Here is a 21825-nt window from a genome sequence, read left to right on the forward strand (position 1 = left end):
AGTACCAAGGCATGGTGGGGGTATTTAGTTCTATTATGTTTCTAAATTGGTATCCAATAAGATGTCCTTCACCTTATTTGGTCTTTGCCAACTATCTGCACAGACACTGGTCAATTTCTCTCTAGTGGCTTTATCACTCTGCTACAGGAAACTCTAAAAAAGTGTCTAAAGCATCTTCCTAGGCCCTCCTTGCATCCATTTAATTATTTGGGGCCATGACACCTCCTCAGCTTCTACAGAGGCTATGAGGAAAATGTCCCTTTGTTTTTGGATATCCCAAACCAATGCTGGATTTTTTGCCAGTTCTCCAAGACACAGCTCTAGGCAATTTGACTAGCAACCTGTCCCTGGGAACCTCTTAAGTCTAAGCTCTCATCACTTCTTCCAAATTTCCTGACTCTTCATATTTAGCACTCCCATTTTCTAGTTTGAGTCTCTCTACTCTTCTGCAGGGGAGCAAAATTTGCCACCCCAAAATGTGTTTCTTTGGCATGAGGATTAATTTAGGTTGATTATTTTTAAGAAACAGAAGATTCAAGAAGTTTTTCTTGTTACCTCCTATTTAACTGCCTAAAAGAATTTAGTTGAAGGGACTGTTCCCAGAATAGAGCTATCATCAGCAAAAAATAATGGGCTAGGTGTGATGGGGGAAACTTGGGAGGGCCTAGAGAGCAGAGTCCACTCTGTCCCGTCATCTGTGCATGGCCCAGCAAACATTTGTTTACCAAACATTTGTTTTTCCATCTCCATGTGAATTGCCTTTCTTTTCTTTGAAGTCCCAAACTCCCAGCATCCACTTTTGTCTTTAGCTGAAGATGGTATTTAAGTGAGGGGTTTTGCCATTTTGGTGAGTTACTCAGTTTTCCTGGGTCTCTCCCATGTATACAAGTTATTAAACTTTTGTGTGATTTACTTCTGCTAATCTGTCTCATGTAAATTTAATTCTTAGACCAGCCAGATGAACTTAGAAGGGTAAAGGAAAATTTCTTCCTCCCCATCACTTCTAAAGTGCTAGTCTTTTGAAATCCAGGACCCAGGGAGCAAATTCTTTCTTCTCAGCTTCTCTTTCTTGTCTGTGTCACTTCTCTGAGTCAATAAACACAGGTTGTCTTAGCTGATGCTTGAATACTTAAAGGAAGTGCGTAGTGCAAGCCCTGACAGTTGGCTTTTCTTTTTATAATGCAAGTGCCTAAATTGTGGAACCATCCACTTCAAAGAGGCATCCACTTCAAAGATGGCTATCTTGAATAAACACATTGTCAGCCAGTAGATAAAGACCCCAGCTACCCATCCCCTCTTTAGACTTTAGAGAAGTCTAAACAGACTTCTCTGTTTTAGAGATCTTGGTTGATTTTGATAACTGATGATTTGGGCTGCTTGTTTTCTCTCTTCCTGTGCTGTTAATTCCCATTCTTATGTTTTAAATTCACCAGTAAGGAGTGAGCCTTTGAGACCCTAGACACCTCTCAACCCCAATAAAAAGCAGAACCCCAGTCCCATGCTCTCTCACTCTCTCTCTACCTGTGACCTTGCTCTGTGGCCCCAGGTGTGCCATGTAATTTCCAGGTCCTGTAATCAATAAGGATTTTTTTTTTAAGTTTCTTGATGGTTATAGCTGAGAGCATCTTGCAATCATAATAAGAACCACCAGGGCAGGTCCAGCCACAACATTGGTTATTAATAGGCTGAGACCAGCCGGCAACAAGGTGGAAGAAGAGAAGGTCTAAGAATAAGTACAAAGGAAATAAGAGAATTATGAAAAAATAGTTTGTATTTCCTAAATATCGGCCTTATTTGCATACATTATTTAGACTCTCTGGCCTTCAGGAGCTATATTTTTAAGCAAAAGCAATTAGACTCACTGGTTTTCAAACTGGACTCTTGGGAACCTAAGGAGCTATTGACTGCCTGCAGAGCTCCCCCAACCCTACCTTCTCTTTTCAACTAGTACATCTGTCCTTGCTTTGATCATTTTACATACTGAGTTGGTAAACGTTTTTCCTTTAAAGAAAGGGTGAAAAAATGTTTGAATCCCATTCCATTTGTATGCTGTATATATATGCTCTGTATATAACATGGTGATTGATAATGTAGACCCTTACCTATTGCCCCCACTGGCCTCCAACCTCCACCAATGCCCCCAATACACCAGTGTCTATTTGAAGGGAACATAGTTTTGTTAATGGGAGGAAGAAAAGAGAAACATGCATCTTGCCCCAAAGGTCCACTGGACTTGGCAGAGAAAATGTTCAAGGCAGAAGCTAAAAGAACTACTCAAGAGTGATCCTATGAATTTTTGAAAACAAAGGATTCCATACCCCTAAATGATCAAGTAGGGCACAGAGCAGGGCCTTGCTGGCCCTCAGCTCTGTAAGGAACTTAGTACTGGTCTGGCACCCCAAGGATTACAAGCTTTGGGAGCAGCTAGAGATTGTCCTACGTATAGACATTACTCTCATGACAGGCATCATAGTCAAACACGTATCAGATAGGAATCAAGGAAGCCAGAGAAAAAGAGAAAAAAAGAGGGTATGTTCTGTGGTCATTGCCACTGACTCACTGGTTTATAAACATTTCTTCAGGATTCCTAGAAGTAACAGGAGGACACTTTGGGGAAGACACTGAAGTACTCTTACTACTAATGTTGGTTCTATTTAGCTAGGATGCATTTAGCCATCATTTGACTGTCTCCAAATTAAATACTGTTGAAGAAAGTTTTTCTAATCTAGACAGAAACATATACATTCATACAAATTCCATTGCAATTACTCTTGTTATTTATGTAGTAGGACAACTTCCAGCTGAAGGAGTGATCCACCTGAAAAAGCATTTCCATGGTGTTACTTTTATATCTGAGCAAGAGTTCTGGTTTTGTTCCCAGCCTTACCTCTGACTCATCATTGTGAAACCAAGAAATCATTTAGCCTCTCAGCACCTCAGAATCTCCCTTCTGTGAATGAGGATAATGGGTAAACCTTCTCTTGCTTCACTGAATTGTTGTGAAGTTTAATTAGATGTTTGCACAGCCCTTTGAACTCTACTAAATTGCTGTGTAAATATGGTGCTTCCTTTTATCAGGATGCCTTGACTGAGCCATTTCATAAAGAAAGATGACTATGATAGGATTCATAGGGAAAGGATTACTTAAAAAAAATTCATGTGAACTGAGTTCTGAGATTGTCAAAGAAGCATATGAAAATACCTAGTTGGTGTTCTAATTGATAAGAAAAAGGATATAGCCTCTATGTGCTCAAGGGGTATTGCTTATACCTTCATATAAAAGTAAACTTAGCTCCTAAGGTCTAGAACAATGTCCTGTTTGTACTTTAAGTATTGATATTGTTTTTTAAATATTATGTTTATTCAGTATATTTAGCTAAGACAACATTGGTGATTTATTTCATATTTATCATATAAGTAATCACAAAATAACAGATTTGCATCCACTTAATAAGAAAGTCATAACCTTTGAAGTAATGTGATTGATTCTGTGTAGATCATCCATTGGTTAGTTTACTAATCAGTCAAAGAGATTTCACACACAACAGAGAAATCTTAGATGAATCATAAATCTTCTTACTAAATTTTCTGGTGAGAATATTTCACTCTAAAATAGTTATCCCAATTATTTTTGAAAATCTGCATTAATAAAGACCTTTTACTTCTGCTAGAAATAACTTCATAGATGGATTAATTGGCTTGGGGAAAAAAACCACAAGCTACCTCCATAAACCTGCCTTGGGCTTTAGTATATAATTTTATTTGTAAGCTAGAAATTTCCTAATTCCTCTGCAAATTTTATCTTTCTAGGCTTTGAAAAAAATCTAACAGCTTTCGGCTCAGTATGAGACTAGATCTTAAAACCAATTCAACTTTCCATGTTTCTGGTGGGGGGGGGCGTCGTTAATTTTATGAAGTAATTGCACTTTGGGGATTTTTCTGGCCAGCCAGGAGGTAAAAGGAACAAGTCAGAGGAAATGGAGAAACATAGGCTGGGGGAAGAGAAATAATAGGATAAAAGCTATTAGATTTTTACTGGGATTTGGAGGAATCTAAAAGAGAGACTATTTTTAGTTTTTCACCTTTTGCTTGCCTTGGCCAAGACATCTTTTAAGGAAGCAATTTTGGAATCTAAACGTCTTTGGATACTTCCTCAAAAATATAAAAAATGCAGACCATTAGATGTTTGGAATAATATTCCATTATGTTCTATGGTACCTCTCAAAAGAACACTTGCTCACATCAGAAGTTCCTCAAAATGTCTATTATAATTCTAAATTATCCTTGGTTAAATGATGCCATTTACAAAGGTAAGTATAAGAATTTGGGATATTGTGCAAATACATGTAAGATGCAGGAGTCTACATCAGAGGTGGAATGCTCTTAGTTTTAGACTGAGGCAGATCTAGGAAAGTCTAGGACTCTTCAGTTGAAAGTGCTGCTTGTTTCCCTGGTCCCTCAGCACCCTGCCCCCACCTTGGCCTAGTGGCTGGCCAGTTTCCAGCTTCAAACTTGACTAATTTACAGTTGCCTGCAGATGGAAAGATTTGGAGAGATTTCACCAACACAACAAGACAAGACTGAGACAAGTTCTCATAAAATGTTGCTAAGTGACCTGAGGCAAAGATTTTCCAAAATTCAAGACACTCTCTGAATTTTTCAGTCCTCAGGGTCATTTTGAGCAATGGATTTAGCCAGCTTACCCCCATCCCCTCCCTGTGAACTCTTCCCTTACAGAAAAAGATGACAGCAACAGAGACAAATTGTGCTGTAAGTAATAACACTGATTTCCACCAAGGACAAAAGTTATTTAACTGAACAGATATCAAAGGATTCCTAAAATTAATTTCTTATTTAAAGAAGACAAAATAAACTCAGCATTTGAGGAGCTTTAATGAAAAGAAATCAAAGTTTGGACTCAATGCAAAACTTACCTCATTATCCCAGTCACAGAGGCCAGCAGCTCCCTTTGCCAGCAAGAGGCTCAAGGGGCCACAGAGGCAACCATGGTTTCCAAGTTGAGGTCCTGGACCATGGCCAAGAGAAGTTCTTGACTAGATTTTCACAGGTCCCCAGTATTGTTGAATACTGACTTCTCCCAAATATCACCCAAACAATCCATTGATAAGACAAATCTGAGTTTAGGTTACAGAAGCATGGGAGAACACTGTCTTGACAGTCGCATAGGAGCAGTGGTGTGCTGGAGCTAGCTTCTATCAGCCTGTGAAGGATCCTGAACATCTCTTCCCAATTCCATGTTCAGTGATGTCACCTCGGCAGCTTGAAGTCAGCCATGGTAGGAGTATATATACCACAGAAATCATCAAATTCCACAAATCAGGGATCCCCCCCCCCCGCCCAGGGAGCCACTTTACCTTAGTAACATCTCGGGGTGTGGAAGCAAAGTTGGGATATTTAAGAGATGTTGAAGTTTGTTTTAAGGCAAGTCTCTTAATGTGAAAGTTTGATTAGGATTAGGTAAGGATCATAATATAAAAGTTTAGGATTGGCAGATACAACAAGGAGAGAATTTAATTAAAGCAAGGATTTCCAAGAGTCTTGAAAATTTTGATACTATCTATTGAAAAGTCAAACAGTTTGATGTTAATTAAAATGAGTCTTTCAATATGTTCTTGAGACAATAAAATTACTTGAAACTTTTATCTTTCTGAGCAAGAGTTTCCTGGAATCATAAAGTCATGTTGATGAAGACAGTGAAATAGTAAAATCATATTAATGTATACAGTAGGCTTTGTGGGTGTGGATGGTTTCAGTTCTCACATATAATGCTTGCGCCTTCAAATTATATAAGAATTAAGGATAGGTTTCTATGGAATTATCACATCAAAAAAAAAAAAGCTCATAGGAAATGTTCACTTGAAGGTACTATTCATTTTCAGCTTTAACAAAAAGCAAAATTTTTTTTTTCTGACTTCACATTCTACTGGTATCTAATGTCTTTTCTTTTTCAAATATATAAATAGTTTTTAATGATATTTCACTTTTATCAAATGATAATTTAAATATGTTGCATTTGTATATTGAGGGAAATAAATACAGCATGTCTAAGAAATTTCTTTTCAGTGTTCTTAAAGACACAATTAATGAGCAACTTTACGCATCCAAGCATTTGTCTCTAGAAGACAACAATATAAGTGGACAACTTAGAGTATTTAACATATCTGAAGTAGACATCATACATGCCTATTTGTTATCATTTCAACTAAGTACAATTTGCATTATTTCTTTCTTTTCTTTAGTAGAATAAAAGGTCAGAAGTCTACAAGGGTTCAGAAATGAATGTTAAAGAAGAAAGAAAAAAATTTTTTTAATTTTTCTAGACAAAAGAGAATGTTTAAATCATAGAACTGGAAAGCCTCATTAACCTTACCAATTCAATCTCTTCCTTACCCTATTGTGAATATTTCTAATGAGGAATAAGGACGGTATTTCTCTTTGTGGCTTATTTTATTACTCTTAAAATTCTCTATATTGAGCTAATATCTATTCCCTTCCTTTGTCCCTTCATTCTTCCTTCTGAAAATATATAAAGTAAATCTACTCCCTATTCAGTTTAACATATTGGAGACACTGCCGCAATTATTGGGTTTTGATTGTTTTTAGTTTCTTTGGGTTTTTTCCCCTGAGATAGGCAGCCTGAGTTTATTCAACCATTCCTCTATTTCAGAGATATTCGGCGTGTGGACCAGTACTGACCCATGACTGTTTCTTACCCTCTGGGAACTATAATTATAGGTCCACAACAAGATAAGGAGCTGTGGAAGAATACAAGTCAACATACTGCTTTCTTCATTGAAAAAGTCTTGCTATGAAAAAATAAAGCTAGCTGAATTCAACAGCTTGTTTAGTTGCTTTACATTGTGGCACAAGCTTTTTCATCTTATCAAAGACTGACGGTAAACAGTTGAACCAGTTAATTTGATAGCACTGGCTCCATATGACATGATTTCTAGATCCATTCTAATCGTTCTTCTCTAGATCAGCCTCTAGAATACAACCAAGATTTCCAGAGAGAATCTGCTGAAAATATTGTGGAAAACATTATATCTCTGTATCTGGACACTATTTGTCTTAGCATAGCCTAATAGTTTTTAATGAGTTTTTAATCAAGTAAAGCAACTGATCAGAATTATACATGTAACCCCTTTCTAATTCTTATTGCTGTTTATCATCCATTATTCCAAAGTGGCTACCTACTAGCTATTCTATCCAATTTTGTGTCATTTGCTAATATGGGCTATGCAGCTTTAGCTGTGTAAAAAACAAAAACAAAAAACAAAAAACAAAAACAAACTCAGTCACCTTTTTAAAAAGCGACTACCGGGCTTCCCTGGTGGCGCAGTGGTTGAGAATCCGCCTGCCGATGCAGGGGACATGGGTTCGTGCCCCGGTCTGGGAAGATCCCACATGCCGCGGAGCGGCTAGGCCCGTGAGCCATGGCTGCTGAGCCTGCACGTCCGGAGCCTGTGCTCCACAACGGGAGAGGCCACAACAGTGAGAGGCCCGCGTACCGCAAAAAAATAAATAAATAAATAATAAAAATAAAATAAAATAAAAAAGCGACTACCTTTTTAAAAAAATTTCTCATGAGTCTGGTTCAGCTGGTCAATTATGGTGACCTTGGCTCATTTCTTCTGACCTTGACTTGGCTTGTTCAAGCATCTGCTTCAGCTGGTGGTTGGCTAGTTGACTGGTCGAAAATGGCCTCCACTGAAACAACTCAGCTCTCTTCACAGGATTTGAATCTGCCAGTTGGCTAGCTTGTACTTGTTCTCAAGGCTGTGACAGGGTTCCAAATAAGACAGGAAGCACACAAGACCTCTGTAAGGATCAGTCCCATCTCTGCCATAAAGTAGAGCAGGGAAAGGTGGAAAATTGACCTGGAGGAAGACAAAGATAAAGCAAACATTATAATGCCAGTGCGTTCTTGGAAGTTCTTCATACAAAATTTGAAAATGGCACTGAAAAATAGTTTTCATGGAAGACCTCAATAGACCTTTTTAACAGATGCATTGATAAACCATTTCAGAATATGTTATTTAAACTGTCATGACTGTACCAATGAGAGCTTTTATACAGCCCACATTTTTCCGTCATGTTAATAAGGGTTCAGTGAAAAATTCTGTCAAATGTGATGCTGCAATTCAGAAATCATCATAGTTTTCTGAACATAAATGATCATCACTGCATTATTTATAACAGCAAAATATTGGAAAGAGTGCAGGAATGAATGACTTATGGTAATTCATATAATAAATTATTTCATGTAGTTTTTAAATTTCAAATGATAAAATAGGAGAAAGCTCACAATTTAATTTTAATGCAAAGTGGTAAGATATACAATGAAGCATGGTGCAAACAAAATTACAGGCTTTTATATATAATGTAGAAATATTTTGAAATCCTAGAAAGAAATACAATAAAAATATACTTCTTATCTTTGGATGGCAAGATTATAGTGATTTTTGTTTTACTCTTAAACTTTTAAATATTTTTCAGATTTTCTGCAATGGACATATGTAACATCATCATCAGAAAAAAATGCATTCAAGTTTTTTTCCATTTTGTAATTTTCCTGGGAATTAAAATCAAGCCCACATTTCCCTCTTTTCTGAAAATTGTGCATTTGACCATTCCCAGTTGATATTTTCTGAGATATTGTATTGAACAATTCTAATTAGGAGGGAGATTTGGATCTTTCTCAAAAGCATAGTAGCTGGATTTTAATAACTATTTCATCAACATTTTGATCTTAAAAATATTTCCTGCAGTCATAATCAATTATGGTTTCTTTTTCTATTGAATGCCAAGGAGAAACAGGATTTTATGAGTATCTTTAGAGCAATACTCAATATCAATGCTAGAACTGGTAAAAAGGAAGAAGTTCTATGGGATAGGATAGGAAAGCAAGAGAAAATATATATCTCAAACACTGATGCCTTCTTGGTTGTATCATTATGTGGCTGAGGAACCTATCAGTTAGCTACATCTATTCTGGCACTGTTTCCTTATAGCCTTTCAATTCTTACTAGCAGTAAAAATCATATGCCACAAGGTGACATTTAAACCATCTGGAATACTTAAATGAATATTCAGATGCTAGAAGAAAGCGTCTGCCGACACAACAACAGGTAACCCTTTTCCAGCAAGGGATGTAGCAAGTGAAAGTGAGTAAATCACCCACCAGACACAATGTCCACCAGAGGCATTCTGGTGGAGTAAAGATGGACACTCAAATTCTTTGATTCTCCTCCCACTGAGAAATGGCATCTCCATCCCTCCTTTTAAATCTAAGTGGATTCTGTCACTGCCTGCCCAATAGAATATGACAGAAGTGACATTGTGCCAGTTTCCAGGTTCCAGTCTTAAGTGACTTCTATTTCCTATCATTTGGAACACTTACTCTTGGAAGCCAGCTGCCAGGTTGTGAGAAGCCCAAGCTGCATGGAGAGGCCACACCCATGTGCTCCATTTGACAGCCCCAGCTGAGCTCAGCCACCATGAGCATCAGCTGTAGCCCTGTGAGTGCGCCACCTCGGACAACCAGCTGCATCACAGCTTTAGATGACTTCAGCCGCAGCCACTATCTGACTCCATTTATATGAAAGATCCCCAAGAAGATCCATCCAGCTGAGCTCAGTCAACTCACACAACTGTGGAACATAATAATTAGTTGTTGTTTTAAGACACTAAGTTTGGGAATGGTTTGTTAATTTATAACAAAAAAATTGGAACACTAGCCATTGTTAGCTGGTACTGTTGTGCCTGAAATAAAATTTGAAAAGTTATAAAATATAGATAGTGACATAACATCTCTGTAGAGCTATCTTTCAAACTTGAATGGAGAAATAGTGAGTAGAACTAACTGTTTCTTACACCATTCCAAGTCATATACAGACATGATGAATCAAAGAAACCAAGAAAAAAATAAATATAAAGCTCAAGATAGCCTTTCGTGTTTGGAGTGGATGAGATAATACTTTGTATTCAGCACTTTACAGTTTACCACAACCCTGAGGAATATGAATTATTACCATTTTCACTTTTTTTCTTTTTATCCTTCCTCCCTCCCTCTCTTCCTTCTCTCCACCTCCATCTTCCAAGTTGTTTTCACTCCACTCACCCTCAGCAGGAGCCTGTTTTATCTCCATAATCTTCCCATGCTATTTATAGTACACGAAATACAAAAGGATGCTGCTCAAGTGGGTGTCCATTTGGAGAAATGCTTTGGTAAGAAATTGCTTTGGTAAGCAGTCTCTAAGGTGAAAGGGTAAATCCTGGCAGGATTTCACCCAGAGATGCCCCCATGTACTACCTTTCCATGACAATAAAAACATTAGATGCATAAACTAATGTATAAACTTTGTTATACTCCAGGACAAAGCTTAAGTATTTTCCAGTGTTTTACAACTCTGTTTTGCTTTCAGGTATTCCAAAGTTGATTACATCTGATATGGTTAAAGAAGGTGCTGCTGTAATTGATGTGGGTATCAACTATGTCCATGACCCAATGACAGGAAAGACAAAATTAGTTGGAGATGTGGACTTTGAAGGTAGTAAACTATATCTCTTTTGATAAGTGATGAAAAACAAAGATTCTATGTTGCATGTTTTGATAATAGAGAAACTTTCCATTCGATTGGGGCATTATTATCAACCATTACATTAATCTTTCCTCTGAGGGAAAAGAGTTTAATGACAATTACATATTTCCTTCCTTCCTTCTGCCTGACTTCCTTCCTTCACTCCTTTCTTCCTATCTTCCTTCCCCCTTTCTTTCAGCCCTTCCTTCTATCCTTCCTTTCCTCCTTTCCCTCCTTGGGAGAAAAACAGAATTGTACCATTATTATTTAGTTTTAAGATGAAATTTCTTATAGTGCATTTTTTTAATGAAAGAATTCAGCCGGCCTTTTATAGGGAGCATTATTTTGACTTTTGGGAGTGTGTCTCTGTACTTCATCATCCATGCTTTATACTCAGCCATTCACTCTCAGAGCAAGAAGACATCTTAGGGTGTGTTTGCTAACTCTATATTTCAGATCTAGACAGTTACCTGGATAATTCAAGTCAACATTCTTCACTTGTGTTTTAAAGAGGATGACAAAAAGGAGTTAGGCTAACATTTCCATGGCCAATGAAGGAGATAAAGCACCCATTGTGTAGTAATAAAAAAATTTCCAGCCCAATGCTGTATCTCTACAGATGAGGAAACCAACCGCAATATAGATATATTTTTAGATGCCTCACCCCCCCAATCCAATTTTACTTCCAATACCCTTGTTAGATACTTACCTGCGTTCAGGTTTTCAGTATAGTCTAGGAATCTTAGATGTCTAATACTACAGGCATATAATAAAGTGGAGATATTTTCACATTAGAAATATTTTATATATTCGATTGATCATTCTGACCAAAAAATTTAGGGCCATGCGAGAACTTCCTTAAGTTATAAGTGTGTCTTTATAGACAAATTGAAAGGAAAAAATGGTGCTCTTTCTAAAATAATTCAAATTTTACATTTTCTCTTGGAATCTAGTCATCAGCTGATGGTTTGCCCGAGTCCTAGCAAGGTGTGGAATACAAATGAATATGCAGGGACTCAGAAGTGTCCTTCTGAGTAAGGTATTGGCCCCATGTATGTGAGATTCCAGGTGCATTAGGGACCAGGTCCAGGTAGGCAAGGTGAGCTTGGTGCTAAAAAGAAAAGAAAAAAAAAAAAAAAAAAGAAAACCTGAGAACAAAATACTCTGGGGACAGAATGGTGAAGAGAGCAAAGTACAGATGGACCTTATCATCTACTGCCCTCATAGGCTGTCATTCACAGGGTCCTGCCAGCCTAGCAGGGTGGCTCTCCAAGTGAACATGTGTGTCTGTATGTATGTGTGTATGTTATGTGTACATGTTGACCTCTTCATGAAATGACCTTTTTTCTTTATTTCATTTTTCATGTTCAATCACTAATGTCAGATATCAATAATATATTTGAATTTCTCAACTTGAAAGAGTAAGGGTACATTTCATTTTAAAATGTATTTTATTTCTGACCTTATTTCTTACACTGTCATTCTGCTTCATGATTACATTTTAGTTACCAGGTTTATTGCAAAATCGCCACACACTTATGATGCACCCAGATGGCACAGACAGCACATAATAACCAGCTCGAGGCAAGAAAAGCAGGGATGTTAACAGCTCACAACCTTGACTGTGCTTGTGGGGCACGCTCACTCAGCAGTTGGCAATGTTTTATAAGACCCTTCTCTTATATGATGTTTCATTGGTCTCAGATCATTTCCATGCATTCTTATGTTTAGCTAAGAATTTTTTTTTTTGCTTGTAAGGGTATTATGAAAACATTAAAAAATGAGCATTTTGGGGTGGGTGCACATGCTAAGTCACACATGGATATGCAGTCTCTTGATAGTATCTATTCAATTAAATTGCAGTTATGTGTATCTAAGTATATAATGAAACGAAAAAGGAAATGACCATGAGAGACAAAGATATAAGATGAGCAGGAAAGAGCATTGGGCTGGGAGACTGAAGAGATGCTCTTAGACCTAGTATGGCAACCTGATAACTTTGCAACCTTTCTGGCCATCAGTGTTGTTATCAGTTAAATGATAACAATGTTGGCAACGGCTCCTTCCAGCTCTAACACTTGGTGCATCTTGGACATTCAGCTGAGTGCTACCACATGATTGTGTAAAAACACAGAAACTTTCGGAAAGTCAGGTTTTTCTGACCCTATCATAAATTACGCCCATGTGACTGATAATATTACTCTTGTTGCCCTGCTGGTTTATGGAACCAGAGCCCTAAGGAAGACCTGGACTTGGTAAAGAAAGCCTTGTCGGTGAGGCCATGACTCAGCCACCCAGAGGAGCACGCAAGTGATAGGTTTTGACATGCTGCTCTTCAGGTTGTTGATCAGGACTTAACTTGAGGTGTGGGATGATCCTGCAGCTGAGAGGGAGGAGCTTTCACGTGGGTTCTGATGCAAAACTTACAGGTAGTGTTTGGCTGTAAATTGCCACAGGGAGTGTGGCTGCTTTGTGAGTATCAGTGAAAGTTTCACTATAGCCAAGATAGATAAAACAGATACAGGTAAAATCCAGTGCTGAAGTAAATTGTCCTTGCAGAAATCTTTAGCTCACTAATAAAGGAAACAACATGGCCTATTTCAAGTAGATTACTTTGATGGGAATGATTTTTAAAGAAAAATTTCATCCATGACCTCATTTGGACACTGTTGGAAATATGTAAATAACTGCACATTATTTTACAAATTCAATGATTAATAAAACCAGGAGTCATTTAATCTATTTTATTTCTAAGAAAATATAAATGCCTATTTGTATTCTTCTTCATTATTAGATATTTTAGCTTCAATTTTAAATCAGTCTTCTAAGAAGAGTGACATTTTATATCAAATACAACATGAAGATTGCATCACCCTTACTATAGTTCTTGAAAAAAGGAAATAAAAAAAACACCCTAAATATTTCCTTTTGACTTTAAGGACAGGTTTTTTGTTTTGGTTTAGATATAATTTCCTCTAGACCACATCTTCCTTCATCTGCTAGGGTTTCCTGGCTCTTATTTCCTGCTCTCATAGCTGGTGTTTGTGTAGTGCTTACAGTGTGCTAGGTATTGTTCTCAGGCTTTTACATATGGTAACCCTATAACCCTATGATAACCCTATCATTTTACATATGATAACCCTATAATTGTTTAATTTTGATTCAGTTATTATGATAACCCTATAAGATAGGTATTGTTATGCCAACTACAAATTGGCACTTGCCATCTGCCTCTACAAGGATTAAATCAAGAGCTGCTGCAGTTGCTGACCTTCAACACCCCCTGAGAGGAGTTCAGGGTGGAGATCAGGAATGAGGCCCTCTGTACTCTGGGAAAAAACTGGCAGAACAGGTCTTCAGATAGAGATTTGCAGGAGATTTTATGAGCCCAATTCTTGCATCTCCTCGTATCTAGAGAAGCACTAAAATCCTTCATGGTGATGCCTGCTCGTGACTAGCAGTAACCTTCATGAGACTAGCAGCAACCTTCTGCAAAAAATATGTACTTGATTGCATGTACTCCCCCTTCACCAGAACCACGGACCTTCGCCCCCTACCTCTTTAGATCAGTTTCTCATAACTTTCCAAAATTCTGTCTCCTGGGCTGTAGTCCTCATTTTGCCCCAAATAAAACTTAACTCGCAACTCTCACGTTATTTATTTTTTTTTCAGTTGACAGTTATTATGCTGCATTTTGCAGAGGCACACAAAGCCTGGGCATCTTGCCTGAGAGGACATAGCACGGGGGGCACCGTGGGTTTGTAGGCACTCATCATTTTTACCCTCTATTATTTCGACTGTCCTATACTTCACTTGGTTAATACTTTCCTTTCAGGACGTTGAATTATTTCTTTTATCCCCCACCCACCTTATGTATAATAGCAGGTTTTAAAGTGCCTAAACAACAGTATTGGTGTACAACAGTCCTCACTTTGCATGGTTCTGATATACACAAATTTCAATTACCACGGATTAGCTAAATAACACCAGTCCCCCAATAGACTGATTTGAATTTTAGTTAGTAATTGCATCAAGTGCAAACTTCTCTGCTAGCTCTTCGGGGCACAAATCATTATGTCAGTAACAAATGTGCATCATTATCTGTGACCAATTATACCAATTCTTTCAAAGTCTGTGGGCGATTGGTCATGGCACATCTGTTATTCAGTTCAGACAGCAAAGTGTGTAGTTCTGTTGACTCTTTGTTTCTCAGTGATAAACCACATAACATTTTGCAAAAATAGATCATGCAAAGAGAGAATTGCCAGCAAAGAAATGAAAAGTGATAATTCTGAAAGTGAAATTTGAAATAGCTGACCATGGGATGTTGACAGTGCCACTGTTTGCCATTTGAGACTCTAGATATACAGCCAGACGAACTTATCGACATAAATGAGGAAAGTGGTTGTTACTGAAAGGATAACAGTGTCCCAGAGGAAGTGACACTGGCATAAAACTCTACATTAAAGGAACTCTCAGAGATATTTCATGACATAAGAAAGGGCAAAGACAAAATGTTGGAAGTGGATCCAAACTTAGAAAGGAATCTGACAATTCATCAAGTCATAAAAGAGATACTACCTCTGTGTTATAAGGTATACGACCAGGGGAAGAAAAGCAGTATTCAAACTACTCTTCATAAGATTTTTACAAATAAAGAAAACACTTTGATTCTCAATGTTTCTAATGTTTAAATTATGGTATAATAAATACTAGTTTTACTATTATTTTCAATTCTCTACACATTTGTAAACCACAGTAAAAGAGTTTTTAGTGTTTTGACAAAAAAATTTTAAAGGTCGTTGAGCAAATGTAATATCCTCCCATTGATTTTTAAGATTACTTTGCACTGTTTCAGCTTGCACAGTCATTTTTATGCTCTTACATTACTGTAAAAAGTGAGCCCTCCCTGCATTTATCTCTATGTTCAATAAAATTCATGAAATTAGTGGTCATATAGTTCACATTCATATCCACTGTCATAATCACCTCTACTACACGATTATTCAATTGTGTTTGATTACAGTTTCTCAGTATTACTACCCATGGAGGTTATGCAGTGTTGGAGGCATTGTTTGCTTAGCACCTTTTCTAGGAAATCCACACTAGTGCTTTTTCTCAAAATAGATCCAAGTTAGGCCTCTGTGCAACACCATTCCTCTCTGGGTGCTTTGAGGAATTAATAAAGCCTTAAAGTTATTACTAAAGTGCTATTTTGTTTTGTATTGATCCTCAGTTATAGAACTCAAGATAGCTCATCATTGCTTCCAGCATCTGACAGGTGCTTACTGCTACCTTTCAATTACTTGAACATGCCTCCCCCCTTCAATTTAAGACATTACAAGAAGAAACGGTATTTTAAAACATCAGTGATAAAATTACTGTGTATGTCGAAAAATTGTTTTTCATTACAAGCAATCGTAAAATAAATAACCTTCTGAAAACCTTACATTTGCTAATATAGATTTAAAACAAAACAATGTGGCATACCCACTTTCACTTGGAATTTCTTTTAATCATTTTCTATTGGTAGCTTTGAAAGGAAATTCATACATTCCTAACAAAGAAGGCTGTATTCTCATGAAACAGAAATAAGAGATGATGTGGTATGAGGTGTAAACTGCTTCTTCTGAATAATGAGCTGGAAAACAGTCTATGGGCCAGGACTCAGAAGCACATAATTACGATGCTTTTATAACAGCCATTCACTGAATGGATTTGGTCAGCTGAACAATCTAATTAATTACTTCCTATGCTGTTACTTCAGCTAAGCTTGTTCACACTGGTGAACATTCATATGCCTCATTTACACCTTGTAGATAACACACAGATATGTCTATAATTTTTGGAAGCTCCAATAGCTTTGCTTCAGTTTTGTGATGAATTCTGCAGGGATTGAGGTGGAATGAAAGGAAGTGAAATGTCTGCTCTGTATTTCTGCCCATCTCTCCTCCTTGTCTTCAATTCTTCCATCCCTGACCACTCTGCTCCACTTACTGGTCTGTAAGAAAGCAGGGAGTAAGACAATGCTGGGAAGAACTGGTGAGAAGAAAGCAAAGAGATGGGAAGGAGGAACAGTGTGTAGCACTTTTCTCAGAATCAGAATCGGTGGGGTTAATGTCTAAGCATGATTCTCTTTGCTGACTTAAACTTATAGGATAGTAAATAGAAATTATAGAGGTAAGTCTAAACGTACATATATTGTTAATGGAACTGATTTAAATTATCAGAATAAAGAAGCCACATTTTATGTGTCTAATCTCTAACACAACCAATAGTTTTTTTTTTATAACTACAGTTGCTTCTAGACATTTTGTGTATGCATATTTTACATACTTTGAGGACTATATGACTTATGCACTTAAATTTTTATCAGTCATTTTCCATGCTGAGGTCCTAGTTCCTGGTTATGTCCAGTGAATATATGATGGTTTGCCTCGCTCCTTCTCTCTTGTTAAATGCTTGTTTCCCTTTTTTCCCCCTCTAAGTATTATACTAGAGTATAGCTTAAGCTGCTATAGCAAAGGGACACCAAAATACATGAACTCAACAGAATAGTTTAGTTCACTCTCATAAAAGTCCAGAGTTAGGCAGACAATCAGCTCTGCTTCATTCAGGGATACTGGTTTCATCCATCTTACTTTTTATATTAGTTTGACAGAACTGCCGTAAGTAAGTACCACAGACTGCGTGGCTTAAACAACAGAAATTTATTTCACATAATTCTGGAGGCTAGAAGTCAGAAATCAAGGTGTGGCCAGGGTTATTTCTTCTAATGCCCCTCTCCTTGGCTTATAGGTGGTCATCTTCTCCCTGTATCTTCACATCATCTTCCTTCTGTACATGCCTATGTCCAAATTTCCTTTCTTCTAAGGACACCAGTCATATTGGATGAAGGCCTACACCAATGGCCTTGTTTTAACTTAATTACCTCTTGAAAGACCCTCTCTCCAAATACAGTGACATTCTGAGGTACTGAGGTTGACTTCAACGTATGAATTTTGGGGGGACACCATTCAGCCTGTAACACTATTCCACTTGAGCATTGTTATCCACACAATTGAATTGCCTCCTCATCCATGGTTCCTTCCATGGAGGTGAAAGAGAGACGAAGGCAAGTGACTTCACTTTTGAGAAAATTGAACTGGAAGGTGCACGAATCATTTCTGCTAGCATCCTATTGACCTAAACATAGTCACATGGCTGCTCCTATGTGGGAGTAAAAAAGATGTGGAATTTATAGTCTCTAGATGGGCACCATATTGGGTGAATAACAATCCATTCTGTATATAAGAACTTGAAGACCAATCTCTTGGGAAAAAAAAGATCTCTTCATCCAGCATCCATATACCATTCAGTCTATCCTAAATTCATTCTGTTATGAAAACCTCAAGGACAATCTCATCATTGTCTGCTTACTTTTTAGTCAGTTTCAAAGCATGAGCTGCTTTGTTTTTCCCTAGGGGTTTAGTGGATGCCTAGTGTCAGCGAAGTTATGTCTTGACTCAGTTTTTACAGGATTAACTCTGATTTCTCTGTAGGTAAAGGATATGTAGATTTGCAACAGAATTTGCATAGTCAGTATAGCCTCATCAAACTATCTGGTTCTAACTAGTTACACTCATTTTTATTATTCAATCATTGTCAGAGACTAGACACTTTTTGACTACTTCATGCAATGTCAAAAATTGTATCAAGACCTTTTGGGGCTTCCATTTTTTGTAACTCCACCTTTACTGACCTTACTTTCAGGCTCTTGATTATTACTGATGTTTTCAGTAGCCCTTCTAATTCACTAGGCTATACTTTTTATTGAAGTGTATGTCATGCAGTATGTCCAGAAGTAGAAAAATAACAAAGGGAGCAGGTCAGGAGACACTCTTTGGCCCAGGGACCATCTGCAACATGTCCTGAGAAGGAAAGGCCCATGACTTACTACTTATTTTGACTGGTAAGAAAGAGAAACCTACACAGTGAGATGTGGCAGGAGAGCAGGAGGCCTTCAGGGTGGTATGCTGGGAGGAAAGCCAGCTGGCTCAGGTCCACAAGCTTCCCTCTGCCCCTGCTGGTCTCACAGTGGCACACAAACTGAGAAAGGGCTCCCAGAGTGTCCCAGGCCAGGTTAAGGGTAAAGCTGGGACACCAGATAAATGGGATAGCAACAGAGAGTAGGTTAGCCAAGGCTGAATTGGGCCATGTCAGCCAAGAGGTGGGCAGGGGGCCACAGTGTAGGGGTCTGACTGAGACTCAGGGCCCCCGGCCTCAGGAGATGGAGCTATTGCCATTGCCATGAGGCTCTTCTGAAGACCAAGGGCCAGGCCTGGGCACAGCCTACAGAGACCCCAGTCATGGGGACAATGGTACTTTAAGGCAGCCTGAGTCAAGAAGGCCTGGGTCATACTTGTAGGACCTGGGGAAAAGCCTATGAGAAAGCTCTTGGCTACTGTTCCTGGGGCCCAGGGCTGCACAGGGTCCCAAAGACCCATGTTTCTCCTGGTTCAAGTGTTAAGATTTTTTGCATATGCCCAGCCAGGCAAGGTGAGATACCTGCTGTTAGAACACAGCCTGTGCATATATACCCAGAAGTGGGACTGCTGGATCTATTTTTAATTTTTTGAGGAAATCCATCCTGTTTTCAACAGTGGTTGTACCAATTTACATTCTCACTAACAGTGCATGTGTTCCCTTTTCTCCAGATCTTTGCTAAAACTTACTTCTTTTTTTTTTTTTGATAGTAGCCATTCTAACAAGTGTGAGGTGGTATCTCACTATGGTTTTAATTTGCATTTCAGTGATGATTAGTGATGTTCAGCAATGTTTCATGTACCATTGGCCACTTGTATGTTTTCTTTGGGAAAATATCCATTCAGTTCCTTGGCCCATTGTTTTAATTGGGTTGTTTGGGGTTTTTTTTGCTACTGAGTTGTATGAGTTCTTTATATATTTTGGTTATTAATCCCATATCCAATATGTGGTTTGAAAATATTTTCTCCTATTCTGTAAGTTGCCTTTTCATTTTGTTGTTACTTTTTCTGTACTAGAGGTTTTTAGTTTAATGTTGTCCCACTTGTTGATTTTTACTTTTGTTGCTTGTGCTTTGGTGTCATATCCAAAAAATTCTTGCTAAGACCAATGTTAAGGAGCTTCTTCCCTATGTTTTCTTCTGGGAGTTTTATGGTATCAGGTCTTAAATAGACTTTAATCCATTTCAAGTTAATTTTTGTGAGTGCTGTGAGAAAGGGCTCCAATTCATTTTTCTTCATGTGGTTATCCCGTTTTCCTAGCATTGTTTGTTGAAGAGACTATCCTTTTCCCATTGAGTATTCTTGTCTCCCTTGTCAAATATTAGTTGACCCTGTATGTGGGGTTTATTTCCGAGTTCTCAATTCTCTTCCATTGGTCTGTGTGTCTATTTTTATGCTGGCATGGTACTGCTTTCATTACTGTAGCTTTGTAATATAGTGTGAAGTCAGGGAGTGTGATGCCCCCATCTTTGTTCTCAGCACTGCTTTAGCTATTCAGGGTCTTCTGTGTTTTCATACATATTTTAGGATTTTTTTTTCTATTTCTGTGAAAAATGCCATTGAAATTTTGGTAGAGATTGAACCAAATATATAAATGGCTTTGGGTAGTATGAACATTTAAAAAATATTAATTCCTCCAATCCATGAACATGGAATATCTTTCTGTTTATTTGTGTCTTCTTCAATTTCTTTGCTCAAAGTCTTGCAGTTTTCATTGTACAGATCTTTCATTTCCTTGGTTAAGTTTATTCCTAAGTATTTTATTGTTTTACGAAGCTATTGTGAGCAAGATAGTTTCATTATTTCATTTTAAGATATTTCATTGTTGTATAGAAACATAACTGATTTCTGTATGTTGATTTTATGAGCAATCCCACTTCTGGTATATATCCAAAGGAAATGAAAATAGGATATCAAAAAGATATGTCATGTTTATTGTGGTTTTATTCACAAAAGATATGGAAATAACCTCTGTCCCTTAATAGATGAATGGATAAACAAGATGTGATATATATACAATGGAATATTATATAACCATGAGAAAGAAGGAAATTCTGCCATTTGCAACAACATGGATAGATCTTGAAGGCATTATGCTAGTGAGATAAGCCAGACAGAGAAAGAAAAATACTCTATGCTCTCACTTATATGTGGAATCTAAAAAAGCTGAACTCATAGAAACAGAGTTGGATGGTGGTTACTAGGGGCTGGGTGGGAGAATTGGGGAGATGTTAAAGGATACAAACTTGCAACTAGAAGATAAATAAGTTCTGAAGATCTAATGCACAGCATAATGATATAGTCAACAATACTATATTATAAACTTCAAACTTGCTAAAAGACCAGTTGTTCTCACCACAAAAAAAGAAATTATAATTCTGTGACATGATAAAGGTGTTAACTAACAGTGGTAATCATATTGCAATATATAAATGTATCAAATTAACAGGTTTGTACACAGTAAACTTACACAATGTCAATTATATCTCAATACATTTTTTTTTAAAAGAACATGGCATGCAGGATCTTAGGTTCGCCCTGAGACACAGTGCAGGCAGGGATGGGGACAGGGACTCTCATACCTGGGCTTCTGCTCCTCAGTGCCCTGCTCGCCCTTCAGATCCTCCTTTGGGGCCCTGTGTGCTACCCTGCTGGGCACCCTCCTGTGGACAGTCTGGGAAGGCAGTGGGGCCAAGTGCCCTCCTGTGGCTGTGTTAGCTTCACAGGGAGGCAGGACCAGCACCAGCTCACTAAGCTACCAAGGAAAACAGTTTTCATGTTGGAGTCTGTGCTTGAACTCAGGGAGGGATTTGTGGATGAGGAGTGGTTGGTCCTAGAGAGGGAGGGAAAAGGGGGCATCTAGCCCAGCCACCCTGGGAAAGTAAGAAGAAAGAGAAGGCCAAACCTTGAGCTGGTCTGTCCATCCACTCCAGGCCTATAACCCACTCGTTTCTTAAACTGCCCCAGGAACGAGACACGTCCAGCCTTGAAGGGGAGACAACAGCTGAGCCCATCCCTGGCAGTGATTTCTCTCTGGCCCACAATTCCCTGCACAGTAGAGGCCTAGGGGTTCTCTGGCCCCTCACAATAACCCTTTCTAAAAAATGCTGAGGAGGACATTGGGAAGAGGAGGGGCTGCTCAGGGTCCTCTCAGGAATTCCTGGAGGCCAGAGAGGAACTGTGGGATGGGATGCAGG

General features: G+C 38.2%; 1 protein-coding gene across 2 annotated transcripts in view; it reads left to right on the top strand.

The window, feature by feature from the left end:
* MTHFD2L (methylenetetrahydrofolate dehydrogenase (NADP+ dependent) 2 like) overlaps positions 1–21825 on the top strand; it is a 136051-nt gene that overhangs the window by 100299 nt on the left and 13927 nt on the right. The window contains exon 7 of one of the 2 annotated variants that reach the window (XM_060092721.1): positions 10449–10574. In XM_060092721.1, the coding sequence (XP_059948704.1) occupies positions 10449–10574 (126 nt within the window). Of the gene's footprint in view, positions 1–6688; positions 6769–10448; positions 10575–21825 lie in introns of those variants that run through there. The other variant, XM_060092736.1, reaches the window with a different exon arrangement.

The sequence above is a fragment of the Mesoplodon densirostris genome, chromosome 1 (genome assembly GCF_025265405.1).
Source record: "Mesoplodon densirostris isolate mMesDen1 chromosome 1, mMesDen1 primary haplotype, whole genome shotgun sequence".
NCBI lineage: Eukaryota > Metazoa > Chordata > Mammalia > Artiodactyla > Ziphiidae > Mesoplodon > Mesoplodon densirostris.